Source organism: Eublepharis macularius, chromosome 13 (genome assembly GCF_028583425.1).
Source record: "Eublepharis macularius isolate TG4126 chromosome 13, MPM_Emac_v1.0, whole genome shotgun sequence".
NCBI lineage: Eukaryota > Metazoa > Chordata > Lepidosauria > Squamata > Eublepharidae > Eublepharis > Eublepharis macularius.
In genome coordinates, this window is record NC_072802.1 from 70,008,054 (window position 1) to 70,022,520 (window position 14,467).

At 50.0% G+C, this 14,467-nt stretch overlaps 1 protein-coding gene across 1 annotated transcript in view; it reads left to right on the forward strand.

Annotated features, from left to right (window-relative positions):
* The window catches only part of MLXIP (MLX interacting protein), a 49,987-nt gene extending 35,871 nt beyond the window's left edge, over positions 1–14,116 (forward strand). The window contains exons 9-17 of the mRNA XM_054995881.1: positions 690–1,326; positions 3,796–3,917; positions 4,025–4,211; positions 5,545–5,669; positions 6,086–6,187; positions 6,729–6,856; positions 8,696–8,819; positions 12,401–12,530; positions 13,608–14,116. Coding sequence (XP_054851856.1) covers positions 690–1,326; positions 3,796–3,917; positions 4,025–4,211; positions 5,545–5,669; positions 6,086–6,187; positions 6,729–6,856; positions 8,696–8,819; positions 12,401–12,530; positions 13,608–13,729 — 1,677 coding nt within the window. The 3' untranslated portion in view covers positions 13,730–14,116. The remainder of the gene's footprint in view (positions 1–689; positions 1,327–3,795; positions 3,918–4,024; positions 4,212–5,544; positions 5,670–6,085; positions 6,188–6,728; positions 6,857–8,695; positions 8,820–12,400; positions 12,531–13,607) is intronic.
* The last annotated feature ends 351 nt before the right edge of the window (positions 14,117–14,467 follow it).

Genomic DNA, 14,467 nt, shown 5'->3' on the forward strand with positions numbered 1-14,467 from the left:
TTGCAGTGGGATTCCTTCTGTTACCTGATTTTGAATGTGTCTTTAGTGCACGTCTGAGCCAACAGGAGTTCAAGTTTCTCTTCTTCCAAAGTTTCCAGAAAGCGGAAAGATTGCATGTCCCTATTGGGATCTGATAAATACAAATTTTACTACGTATGTCTGTGCGGAAGACAAGTGTGAGGCTTGTTGACTATACTTTCATTCCTGTGGTCACCTATGACGAGTAAGAATATAGCCTCCAGATAACCAAACCAGGAAGCTTTTGTGAATTGGAAGAATTACTGGTGAATTTCCTGTTACAATGACTTGAAATATTTATTTTTTGCTGCATTTGTGTTCCAGCTTCCCCTCTGAGAAGCTCAGGGAAGGGTATATGGTTCTCTGCTCCCACTTTATCCTCATAGCAATCCTGTGAGTCCGAAGAGTGTGCAACTGGCCCACATTTGTCCTGTGACCAAGCAAGGACTTGAACTTGAACTTGGGTCTTGTTGGGCCACAGTAGATGCATGTTCTTCTACTCCAAACTGGCTGTGATGACTGAGAGATATTTTAGTAGGCAGGCTGGTGACAAACAACGAGAGCCAGGGACTGTGGCTTCTGTGAAGTTACTTGTAAGGTTAGCCTAATTGGGCTGAGTCAGGTCTGGACCTTCTTGATTCACGTTGGGCCTTCCTCCTCTCTTTCCCCAGACCGCAGCACTGGCCTCTGGTCCTTTGCCCAGCCCGCTCCCACCTGTGAACCTCAGCGAAGGGCTTGTTGGCACCTCAGTGCCTGCCGCCATCATTCCTGGCGTGGCTGACATTGGCGCTGACCAGTGCCTCGGCATGAGGACGGGGGACTCCTTCCTGCAGACACCGGGTTTCAGCGCCGAGCCACCTCTGAGCGGACAGCAGCCGTTCCTGCCTTCATTCCCAGCACTGGTGCCTCTCCTTCAGCCCCCGCAGCAGGCGCCCTTGCCCCTGGATGCCAGCGTGCCCTCTCAGGCGCCCTTGTTCGCTTCTTCGGAGGCTCCGGCGCTCGGCCTCTGCAAATCCTCCGTGATCACCCACACCGCATCCGCCACCCCCACACACAACGCTCCCGCCACCACCTTCAGCCACAGCCAGAGCGGCCTGCTGGCAACCCAGCCGCAAGGAGCAGGAGTGCCGTGCGGCCTGACTCTCCGGACTGCTGCCGCCCAGGGGCAGCCTCTGCTGCAGCCCCAGGGCACCTTCGCGCTCCCCTTGGCCAGCGCCGGGGCTAGGCCCAAAAAGCCCCAGAAGATAGTGCCTGCTCCAAAGCCGGAAACAGTGTCCTTAGTGCTGAAAAATGCCTTCCTCACCCCAGGTGAGTGAATTACTTGCTTGATACTCTGCCTTTTAACTAACAGTCCTCCCAAGTGAATGGTGCCTTCTGCACCGCTGCGTTGTGCCCGTCTTCCAGCACAGAGCTCAGTCCTACAGCAGTGATGCCAGGTTCAAGTTTCAGGTCTTCATTTTTTGTAGTAGCAGCTTGCAAGATTTACCTCTAAATACCTTGATTCTAAAAAAAATGTAGACACTCCAGTAATTCTGGAAGGCCTCTGAAAAGCCGAGCCAGTAGGGGCTTTTTTAGACCTTTACATAGCAAATACACACGAGCGTGTTGCAAACTCCTTTTGTATTGCTCTGTCCTGTGCTGGGCTGTACAGTCATTCCTTTGAGTCTGGGGTGGGCGCTGCAGTGCAGGCTCCCGAGAAGTGGAAGACGACTAATCCATCTTGGCCAGCGCTCTCAGCCTCAACCAGCAGTCGCTTTGCAGAGGCCTTTCCTGTCTGGCCTCACTCAGATCCCCATTTGTAATGGGAGCTGTCTGTGATTCTTCTGCATATCTGGCCCTGTGCATCACGTGGGAGTGTGGCCTGTTTGCAGGGACACGGGGCACCCTGTTTTCTTCGGCAACCCCCTTCCCGGATGCTGAGCAGGCAGCGCTGTCTTTCTGGGACTGTTCCTTTGTCTGTAACAAAAGGCTACTGTCCTCCCCATGTTATAAATCCAGAGGAGTGAGCCATGTTGATCTGTAGTTGCAAAATAGTAAAGATGCATGCATGTAGTCAGATGCATGCATCTGACGAAGAGAGCTGTGGTTCTCGAAAGCAGACGATGCATCTGATGAAGAGAGCTGTGGTTCTCGAAAGCAGACAGTTCATCTGACGAAGAGAGCTGTGGTTCTCGAAAGCAGACGATGCATCTGATGAAGAGAGCTGTGGTTCTCGAAAGCAGACAGTTCATCTGACGAAGAGAGCTGTGGTTCTCGAAAGCAGACGATGCATCTGACGAAGAGAGCTGTGGTTCTCGAAAGCTGACGATGCATCTGATGAAGAGAGCTGTGGTTCTCAAAAGCTTATGCTACAATAAAGTTGGTTAGTCTTAAGGTGCTACTCTTTACTATGTTATAACTGAAGCTTATTCAGTGGGCCTCAAAACCTCAGAGGCAGAGGCAAAGGCACTGGTCTTGACCTCTGTACCGAATCATGCTAGCCAGCGGTCTGAAATTTTTCCTGTTTTCTTGTGGATTTCCCACAATTATTTCTGAGGCCAAGAGTGACAAAGAAAGATTATTTTTTTAAATATCCTCTGCCAGTCCCAAACATTCTTACGTTGTGCTGTGTTAAAAGATCAGTTCTGCATTCTTGTCTGTGCAACAAACCTTGAGGATCCCTAAGGTGTGTTTTCACACAACAACTTCAGCATGCATTGGTTGTTGTGGATTTTCCGGGCTGTATAGCTGTGGTCTTGGCATTGTAGTTCCTGACGTTTCGCCAGCAGCTGTGGCTGGCATCTTCAGAGGTGTAGCACCAAAAGACAGAGATCTCTCAGTGTCAATGTTTTCCGGCCGTGAAAGCCTTCAACAATATATCAGCATGCATTGATTTGGCAAACTGTAGATTTCTACAGTGTGTATTACACTTTGTACACACGTCCACACAGGCTTGTGGCTAGTTTTCTCTGTGGGTTGCCACTTGGCTTGCGAGCCCAACAGGTGTAATGGTTTAAGTCTCCCACATGAGGCTCCTGCAGTGGTGTAAATCTTCCGCATGGTATGTTCTAAACCAGAGACTTTACATTTATCCAAGAATGGATTTTCCTGGACATTTTGATAGAGCACCAGTGTGGCAGGATCAGTAAGTCCAGACAGTTCTCTGGCTTGGAGCCAGTTTGGTGTAATGGTTAAGAGCGCAGGACTCTAATCTGGAGAGCCGGGTTTGATTCCCCACTCCTCCATTTGAAGCCAGCTGGGTGACCTTGGGTCAGTCACGGCTCTCTCAGAGCTCTCTCAGTCCCACCCACCTTACAGGGTGTTTTGTTGTGGGGATAATAATAGCATACTTTGTAAACCGCTCTGAGTGGGCATTAAGTTGTCCTGAAGGGCGGCATATAAATCAAATATTATTATTATTGTAATCTCCAGAGTCAGGACAACTGCCTGAGCTGAGATACCTCCTGACAGATGAGCTAGCTCCCAAACTGGGCTGAGCTGGGCGTGCCACTGATTGGCCTACATTTCACCTGCGCCATGCCGTGGGCTGAGCTTCAGCTCTGCTCCTGTCAGAGAAATCACACAGCCATCACTTCTGCTGCTGGATGGCGGCACGAGACACAGAAGTTCAGAGTCATCCTTCCTTTGCTTTAAATGGGAATGGAGCCCAGTCTGATCTAATTTGTGTTGGTGGCGGGAGGGGAGGGGGGGACACCAGCCTGCCCGCCCTGTCACCGGAAGCTTCTTTCCTTTCTCTCTTTCTCCTCTCCTGGTTTTAACCTCTGCTCTATCTCTCAGCTGCCTTTCAGGGTCAGTCTAGAGCTGTGATTGTCACTCCTGCCCCAATGAAGAGAGACAACGTTTTGGCCCCAAGGATCTCCCAGCCCAGTGTTGTAATTGCCCCATCTGGAATGGCCAGAGTAAGCCGCAGAAGCTGTCTGTCTGTGTGGAAGGGTGGGAGGCTGGCACAGGTCGACTTCCCCCAAGACGAGCCTTGCATTCTGTTCCTTCTGCCCTCTGTCCCCAGGCACCCCCAACGACAGAGTTCCACGGCAGCATTCTGCTCAGCCCGGGCCAGCAGACTCCAAGCCCCCAGCCGGGCTCAGCCACTGTTCCTCATCTCTTCTCTGCTAGTGCTATGCAGGACGCGTTGGTGAAAGGCGAGCAGGCCCTCCCCCGCCAAACCTGCTCCCAAGGCCCCTCACCTGTCCCCAGTAAGTAGAAGAGCCGCACGTCTGGGCATCTGCGGATGCTTCCACATGCCTGGGGTGATAAAACGCCTGGTCTTAGCCAGGGCTTTTTTCCTGGGACGAGAGGTGGTGGAACTCAGGACCTCACAATGATGTCACTTTGGGTCAGCAGGAACAAGGGGGGAGTTTTTAAAAGTTTAATTCGCCCTCCGCAAAAATGGTCACATGGCCGGTGGCCCCGCCCCCTGATCTCCGGACAGAGGGGAGTTTAGATTGCCCTCCACGCTGCTCCAGCGGCGTGGAGGGCAATCTCAACTCCCCTCTGTCTGGAGATCAGGGGGCGGGGCCACCGGCCATGTGACCATTTTCAAGAGGTGCCGGAACTCCGTTCCACCGAGTTCCAGCTGAAAAAAAGCCCTGGTCTTAGCCCTGCTCTGATACAACACAGCTTGTTGAATTGGGACGGCCCCAGTGAGGGGAAGAAATGAACATACTTCTCTGGGTCTACACACCTCTGTGTGCGCACACTCGTGCACAGGGTGATTTTGGCAAATGAACATACTTACAAGGAGTCACAATTAACGCATGTTGGAAGGGCAAAGCTAGCACTGTGGAGCGGCTGGTTCTTGCTTTATTTTAAAGATTTGTGCCCCACTTATCAATTAATTGGTAACTTAGATTAAAATGGTATGAGAACCTCGGCTTCAGAAGGCACGTGGCTTATCTTGGGCGGGGGGACAGCTAAGAGAGGTGCAGGAGGGAGACGAGGAAAGCCCCTTCCAGCCACGATGTCAGTGTTGCTGCTATACTCCCAGGAGCCACAGTGAGCCCGGGGGAGCCATAGCCCTTCCAGGTGGTCTGCACAGCCAGGCGCTTGCTGGTGTCTGGATCCCTGTACCGCAGATAAGTTCGTGGGGCAGGCAAGCGCCCCATCCTCAGACCCGGCAGCCCTGTTTCCTCCCGGGAGTGGGAGTGTTTCCTTCTGGGTTTCAGGGCTGTCAAGGACGAGAGAGACTGATGTGGCTGCAGGGTGCCAAGCCTTTTCTGTAAGGATCTCAGGGTGACGTGGATAGTTCTCCTCCCTGCAGCGGCTGTCAGGAAGAGACAGAGTGACTGGCCCAAGGTCACTTGGCGGACTTCATGACTCGCTGGGGGTGGGGCGTGTCTGCAATCCTAGTGCCCTCCCCCTCTCCATTGACTGATGGCCTCCTTGAGAAAGAATCCTCCAAGGAGCACTACTGTTCACCGCTGTCACTCGTTCGGGAAGAAAACATTGCTTGATGAATTGATTTGCTATAGATAATTCCCTTTGGACTCAACTTGTCTGTTTCTCTCTCTCTCTTTCTCCTGTTTTCAGGCAGAGACTGCCAGCTCTCAGGGCAGGCGTCCCCGTGCACTTCTGAACAAAGTCCCAGTCCCCAGTCCCCACAGAACAACTGCTCAGGGAAAACCACCACTGATCCTCATGTGGCTGCTTACAAGGTCTGTTCTTTGGCCCTTTCTTCCTTTGGTGGGACCGCCCCCCCCCCAGTGGCACTAAAGGAATTAACCTTGCCCAGGGTGTGAGGGGCTGGGGCAGATGAAGAGATGCGGCATCCAGGTTGGCTTCCCTGGGCCCTCCCTGAGACTCTGATCACACCGACTGCTGCTGCTACTGTGCGTGTTGTCCAATTGTGGCAGCGTTCAGCATTTGGCCTTTCACTTTCTCTAGGAGTTGGCCCTGGGGAACAAAGGCCCCCTCTGTGTGCCGCAGCAGGGCTCCTCTGTGCGTGGGAAAGCCCTGGGTTCTACTCCCACATAATGTCATGTAGCTGTGTCTAACGCCCCTGCCCCATGCCAGCAAAGAGGCAGAAACCTGACACCAGCCCAAGAGCTCACTTCTGCTTTCGTTTGGACAGACCCGAAGGATGAAGCATATTTCAGCAGAACAGAAGCGGAGGTTTAACATCAAGATTGGCTTTAGCACGCTCAATACCTTGGTGTCTGCAAACTCTAAATCAGTAAGTGGCTTGGCAGGACTCTGTCCTTTGCATCCAACGGAGGAATTCCTCCTCTGCTGTCTCATACTCATTCCGGGCAGTGTGTGTTCTCCAATGTAAATTCTGCACCAAAGAAGCTCAGTTGTGAAACCGGAAGAAATTGTTCTGCCAGTTTTACTATAGTGCATATACTTCAGGTTTTTTTTCAAGCCATGGGGAGGGCAAAGAGTTCTTCAGGGCTCTGCAGCCTTAGCCAGTAGAAAACATGTTGGGTGGGCTTCTCAGGTTCCATCAAACCATTGTTTGCACACTTTGAAGCATACCTGAACAAGGATTGGAAACATGGCTTTTTAATGGGTGCTGGGATTCTTGGGAAACGGTGCCCAGTATCACATTCAGTGGGTTTCTGAACTCCCCCAGATTCATGGCGTAGGCACAGTGTTATGTGTACACGTCGACCCCTCCAGCGGCCCCTGATCCTTCAGTGCCCTGAGCTTTGCACAGGGCCACAGACCGCCCTGCTGAGCTCAGTGTGGGTCTTTCTCCCCCCCCCCTGCTGCAGATCAGCCATGCCCTCACGCTCCAGAAGACCGTGGAATACATTGCAAAGCTGCAGCAGGAAAGATCCCAGATGCAGGAGGAAGCCAAGCGCCTCAAGGAGGAAATCGAGGAGCTGAACGCTACCATCATGTGAGTGTCGAGAGGCCTGCAGTCTCTCTTATCAGCTGTGCTTGTGTCCCCACAATGACAACACAGCACTGCAACCCCCCCCCCCCAAGCAGCTGCTCATTCATGGTGAGCCAGGCAGTGGGTGGGGGGGCACATCGTGCCCTCAGAGGCATTTCTGAAGGAACTCGCCTTTCTGTCCTCTGCACACGCCAGTAAAGAGTCTTGGACTTCTGGTTGTAGTGCAATATGGGTATCCTGAGCGTTGCCTTCTTGGAAGGAACCAAGATCAGTCTAGCCCAGAATTCTGTCTCCAACAGCAGCCAATCTCATGCTTCTGGAAACTAAACAAGAGGGGAGGTGCATATCCTAAGTTGTTTCATATTCCTGCTGGGGAGAACAGTGGCGTGTAAATAAAAATGTAAGGGTGCCACCCCCCCCCCTGTTAATTTAATAACATGTCCTCAACATTGGGGGAAGGGGGGGTCCTCATTTAGATATCGTGGCTAATAGCGGTTGGTAGCATTCAGCTCCTGTTGGCCATAAATATGTCTAATCCTTTTTTAAAGCCATCTGGGCAAGTGGCTGTCCCCACAGCTTGTGCGGATGCGTTCCGTGAGTTAATTTTGCGCTTATTCATTTTGTCTGTCCTGAACCTCATGCCAGCCAGTTTAACTGCATGGTACACACGTTCCCCGCGGCTTGTGTAGTAAGAAAAGGAGACAAGTTCCCTTCGTGGTCTCTGTGTATGTGTGTGTGGCTTTATTTTTATTTTAATTTTTTTTTGTGAATAGAAATGTGTAGCCAATGCAGGCGGCCCTTTGCAGGCCCACGAGGATAAATTCTCTGGTATCGTCCAGGAATTTCTAACCAGACAGATACAATCTGCCCACAGGGTACGTTTGAATAGCTGCTGCAGATAAAATGGTGTGAGACGTTACAAGAATTCTGCAGTGCAATTTCATCTGGAAAACATGAGAGGTGTTTAGTACTAGATATATGTGCCATGTGCTGTACAGACCCAGAAACACCACGGTACCTCGGCACAGGGTTTACAAACTGAATTTAACATATAGGGAACAGTGATAAAAGTGGGGCAGGAGTTGCTTAACTGAAGAATTGCAATGAGGTTGAAAACAAAAGAGCATTTTTTAAACATAGAGTATTTGGATTCTTACTCCGGCATTTCTGTTCTATTATTTTTTTGTTTGCATAGTTTAGTTTGTTCAGTTTACAAAGGAAATGTTTTTCCTTTTTTTTCTTGGCCCATTTCTAGGCGGAAAGACATTGGGTTGAAGCCCACGGATGAGTTCTGCTAACAGCAATGCTGTCTTTGGGTGCTGCTGGGAATTTCCTGGTGATTTGAGAGCCTCTTGGGCCAAAGGGAAGCATCGAGGGCAGCGGAACGAATTAGCAGAATTTCACCCATTCTTGTTGATCTTAAAGATGTAAATTGCACTTTTTTGCCTGCTGGCCCATGAAATAGCCAACAGCAAAACCAGTTGGGAACAGTCATCTCCGTGCAGGGCGTCAGTCACAGCTAAATCAACAAGAAGAGAAAACACAGCTGTCCAGGTCAAAGGGGAGCTCAAGTTTGTTAGTGCCCCTAATGGCTGGAAAACGGTGTTTTCAGCCACAGGCAGGAAGGGAGCTGGAGCTGAACAGGCCTCATGGGCTTGGGAGTTCCACAGTGTCAGCACCGCCACTGAGAATGCCTGTCTTGTGTCGTAACCTGTACCTTCCCACTTCTCATGATGGGCAAATGTGGGGCAGGGCACCTACAGCACGTCTCGGCGTCTGGCTGAGCTGATGCATGAGAAGGCAGTCCTGGAGCTTAGAGCTGCATTCTCTTCCCTTCTTCAGTTCGTGTCAGCGGCAGCTCCCTGCTACCGGCGTTCCCATCACGCGGCAGAGATTCGATCAGATGAGGAGCATGTTTGAAGAATACGTCCGAAACAGGACCCTGCAGAATTGGAAGTTCTGGATTGTATCCTTTTCAGTGCAGCTGAAAATTTGGGAGGGCATCTATTCCCTTACCAGTGGAGCTGGGTTTTGCGATGTTGATGTTTGATGTTTTTCTCTGACTCCCATGGGGGCTGCAGCACTTTTTGCTTAAGGTCTTCTGGGGGCAACACTGAGCTTTGTCAGTCAGCTCGGGCCTGGAAGCCCCTGATGTTTCACCTCCGGCTGGTAGCTAGCCTTCGGGCATTTGATGGTGATGAGAATGCACTCTGCAGGTGGTCAGAAAGTGCAGCTTCCAAACTTAAGCGCTGGCCTTCCAAATGGTTCCAGGATGGAATGCAGGGAGAGTAGGATTTCTGAGAGCATCGGCAGCCGTATTCAAGGCAACGGATCCTGGGGGTGGAGGGAGGGAGAGGTTTGGTTGTACAGTCATCCAAACCATTCCCGTGCTGGAGTCAGCCCAGTAAGGCAGAGTTGTCTTTGAGGAAGAAGGGGAAAGTTGGACACCTGTGTAGCCGTGAAGACAAGGCAGTAGGTGATGTGAAAGAACTTCACCTGGAGAGCGCTGCCAGCCCGAGCGGACAATACTGATCTTGATGGACTGATAAGGCAGCATCATGTGTGTTTGTGTGTGCGTGTTTCGACTTGCTTATTTATTTATTTTATACCCCGCCCTTCCCGCAGGTGGGCTCAGGGCAGCTAACAACATTCCAAAAATACATTAAAAGTCACAAAAACATCAACTCAATAATAATTTTTAAAAAGTCATTAAAATAGTCCAGGAGCAGGCTATTTAAACAAATATTGGGAGTCCGTATACGGGCATAGCAGATGGCCGAGGGCAGCCCCAGAAAAAGTGGTGGCTTCAGCTTCGCACATTTAAGAACGTATCTGCAGCTTTCTTATACTAAGTCTCACCATTTCTCCATCCCTGCCACTGCAGTCTCTTCTGATTGACAGCAGCTTTCCGGAGTCCTCAGCTGAGGTCTTTGCCAGTCCTGGGACCGAAGGCCCTTTAGTCGGGAGTGCCTGGGACCTTCTGTAGGCACGGCACACGCTCTTCCATTGAGCAAAGGATAACTCTGCGCATGTGCCCAGGCATTGCCTTGCTGGGCCAGGCTGCCTGGCTCAGCCTTCTGTTCTGTCAGCCGTTTTCTTCCTTCCTCTCTGCACCCCGGCTCTTTTGTGCACGTCCCCCCCAGACGGCAGACTGTCAGTTTTGAGTTTAGCACTGGAGGCAGATGCGTAATACTCGTGTGCCCCTTTTGGCATCTACACCTCAGACCGTAAGATGCCAGCATTTCTGCTGGCATCTGGGTGCATTTGCAGGTTTCCGCATGGTGCAGAATCGAAAAGGACGGGAGCCGGAAGCTTCTGACTTAAGAACAGGGGGCCCTTGAGGAGTATCCGTAAATGTTAGTGCGTCACCCAGAAAAAAGCTAGATGGGTGTTTTGCATCATGACTCAAAGATGAGATGGGTATTTTGCACTCTAGAATTCCCTTCGAAGCCCAAGAGGAGGGCTGGTGGTGTCAGGGGGAGAGACAACTCATCAGAAGCCTGATGGCCTGAGATAAAGGCGAAATGGGAGGGGTTTCTTCCAGCCTCAGCTAAAATGATGGTAACGCTACTCACTTCCTGTGATTATATCAGCGGCAGCCATGTGGCAGAGAGTGCCCTTTTGGCTTCACGGCCTTACTTGTTTCGCATTGTGGTTGAATTTGGGGATATGAACTTGACATTCTGTCTGTGTGCTGCTTGCAGGACTGGGCAGGCGATATTGTTGCCCTTATGAATTCTCATACCCAGGGTCCTTTGTTGGGTGGGGCCAAGCCTATGTCAGTAGCAGAGTCCAGAGAAACAGCTGAAGAAAAATCTCTGCATGGACATCGAATGAATGGCAGGTCCTTGGGGCATGAAAGCAACAGAAGCGTCCAGCCACAAGATAAAAACAATACACAGTTAAAATGCTGCCAGTCAGATCTACCGAAAGAGTTTATCCTCCAACAAATAACCTCTGGAATAAAATATTTACAAGCCTTCCTCAAGACAGCAAGCAAAGGTGCCCTCTGCCCCCATTCTGGTACTGGGTGCGCAGGCGTCATTATGGTGATGACCATCCCTCTTGTTTGTCTCTCTAAGTTTGGTACTTAGAGGTGGTATACTGTCTCTGAACATGGAGGCTCCATTCAGCTAACACAGCTAATATCTGTAGAAAAGAGCAAGAATTCAGTAGCACCTAGAAGACTGTGGCGCAGAGTGGTAAGCTGCAGTACTGCAGCCCAAGCTCTGCTCACGACCTGAGTTCGATCCTGGCGGAAGCTGGGTTCAGATAGCCGGCTCAAGGTTGACTCAGCCTTCCATCCTTCCGAGGTCGGTAAAATGAATACCCAGTTTCCTGGGGGTAAAGTGTAGATGACTGGGGAAGGCAATGACAAACCACCCCGTAACAAGTCTGCCAAGAAAACGTCGTGATGCGATGTCCCCCCATGGGTCAGTAATGACTTGGTGCTTGCACAGGGGACTACCTTTACCTAGAAGACTAACAAAATTTATGGTAGAGTATGAGCTTTCGTGAGTCACAGTTCACTTCTTCAGATACAGCTAGAACGTGAGTCCATCTGTCCTTATATCTTGGAGAGAGGAGTGATTTCAGATGCCGAATGACAATAGCCGGTGAATGACAGTAGCAGGTGTGATTTGATAGGGTGGATAAGCAGGGTGGATATGTATCTGAAGAAGTGAGCTGTGATTCACGAAAGCTCATATCCTACCACAAATTTTGTTAGTCTTATAGTTGCTACTGGACTCTTGCTCTTTTCTACTGCTACAGACAGACTAACATGGCTACCCATCTTGATCCACAGCTAGTTTCTGTTGCTAGAGCTATCTATCATGAATTTAACTAACTGCCTGTAAATGGTGTCTAAGCCAGTGGGCATCCCCAGACTGTCAACAAGTTAATTCTGCCTTGAGTGACATTCTAAGAATGGCGTGTCACAAGCAGTACAGCCACGCCTACACCAAAAACGGGGCCTGTAAGGCGGAACTGGGAAGTTTCTATAGAATCCTGTGGTATTGCTTTTGTTAAGAGTGCCGTTGTGTCCCTCATATTTCAGAGGAATGCCTGAAAAACGTGTGTGCTGCCTGCAGTGCTTTCGGGATTGCTAATGACTTTACTGTTACTCTTTGTAACTGAACTTGGAGTGTGGGTAGCATTCTTACATGCGTCTACAAGTCAGGCACGAGTCAAGCCAAGCTCTTGTTACACCCATACTTTACTTCTAGGGTGCAGCAGGGGGAGAAGTGGCTACAGAGGATCTTTTCTCATTGAACTTTTTGTTTCAAAATGGGAATCCTGTGCTGGACAAAACACCCCACTACTTTTGATGGTGTTTTGATGCTGGATGCAGCACTGCATCTAAGTAGCAAAACCGCATCAAAAGAAAAGTTGGGCGCCCGATCAAATAGGGGGGAAGCATGAGCGAGCTCTTGAGGTGGTTTTTCTATGGGCTCTGGCATCCCCGGGGATGTCTTCCCTCTTCCACCTCTATAGAGGTATCAATGCACGTTTGGTTTTTCCCCTTGACTCTCGGTCATATTGCAGTTCAGCATTATCATTAAACCCTTGTTCGAAACGTTCAATGGAATGGTGTCCACAACCAGCTTAGAGGAGCTGAACCAGACAGCCTTGGCCTGGGTGGACCAGCACTGCTCTCTGCCTGTTCTAAGGCCAAGTAAGTAACAGTTTAATGGAGGAAGCGGGGACAAATTCTCTAATATCCATTCCCAGGTTCTCCTTTAGAACATCATGGTGACTTGTTAAAGCTTTAGAGAAATCACTTCTCTACACTAAAACAAAAAGTCTGGTCTCTGCAGCCTGTATCGGCTTCGCTTATACTTGTTTTGCAGGCAAAATTGGTGCGGCTATTACTACTGACAATGGGCGCATTCAAAAACTGTACCAGGGAACCCAGCCACCCCCTGCTGCCCCAATCTTCTCAGATACCAGCAGGTGTTGCCCACACATCTGCCCATTTTTTCCGCCACCCTTGAAGGGCAAAAAAATTGCTTTGAAAGCAACACGAGCCTGACAGCTGTGATTCTCGCTCGGCCGAATTCCAAGTGCCAGACTCTGTGCTGTGCTGTTGCAGCATGTAGCCAGCCCTAATCCAGGCATGCCCCCCTTTTGGCTTATGTTAGCTTGGGGGGGGGGGCTGCCAGAGATTGATCCAAGGGTCCATTCAGTGCAGCTTGGTACAAGGAGACCTTAATGGCATTTTAAAGCAGTTTGTTAATATTGCTAACATATATATGCTGTAGTTGTTCTGAAACAATGCTTTCTACAAAACCATTCTGAAATTATGCTAGTGGAAGCATGGGAAAATGCCAATTTTGAACTTTGTAATTTGGGTCCCTCTAGGGGCAGCTGCGATCACAGCTGACCCATATGTCTCCGGTGGCTTTGCTGAAATTTTCTGAGAGCAAATTTGAATTTGTATTATTATTATAATTGTTGTTAAATAGTGAAGAGACCAGTAGCACCTTTAAGACTAACCAACTTTATTGTAGCATAAGCTTTCGAGAACCACAGCACTCTTCGTCAGATGCATCGATGCATCTGATGAAAAGAGCTGTGGTTCTTGAAAGCTTATGCTGCAGTAAGGTTGGTTAGTCTTAAAAGTGCTACTGGACTCTTCTATTTTGCTACTACAGACTAACATGGCTAACTCCTCTGGATCTATCGTTGTTATTTTGGCAGCCAAAGTAACTGGGTTTATTTTGTTTGCACTGTTTCTTTTCCTCCATCCCAGTGGTTCTGAACACCCTCCGACACCTAAGCGTATCCACCTCCATACTCTCTGACCCGTCCCAGTTGCCGGAGCAAGCGGCCAAGGCAGTCAGCAAGATCAACAAAAGAGCTGGAGAAACCTAACTAAACCTATCCAAAGATGGCAGAGCCAAGCTCCTTAAGCCTGGGGAGGCGACTCAATCTCACAAGACCTCAGAACTTCCTTGTGGGCCGTTTGCTGTGAGGCCTTGGCAGCAGGCTGCGAGATACACGGCAGGAAGAGCTGATGCCAAGGGACGATCTTTTGGTGCTGTGCTTAAGGGGTTCAGTCACACGGGAAAGTCAACTCAGGTAAATAAGCAGGCCAGACACCTGCACCAGCAATAGAAGCACTCCTTCAATGCAACGTCACCAAATCTATGCAGTGCCGACATTTATGCAACCTGACCTCAAGCACCGGACGTGGATGGAGACAGCAAAGACGATACCGTGTGGAGCGGCGCATTAAAAGGGAAATGTGTCCAGATTTAATGAGATGTAAAAGGCCTTTTTGTTCTCTTGTATTTCGATTTCTTCCTCAGGGTAAGTCAGAGACTGCGATTCCAAGGATCTCCTTTCCCAAGCGGAAGCTGGACTGGGTGTTGAGCGTGGGTCATTTCCTTCTTGACCTGCCTGGTGGCAGCCTGTAAAGTGGCATGAGAGAGGGCAGGGGGCGGGGAGCTTGCAGTTGAAAGACAAGCCAGTGATTCGACGGAACAGCTACAACCCTTCTGGAGTCTCCAGTAAGCAGCTCTCTGGAGCTTGACGGAGGACTGCGATGGGGGGGAAACGCCTTAACCAAAAGGAGGGATAGAACATCTCCCTAACAGCACAGAAGCACAC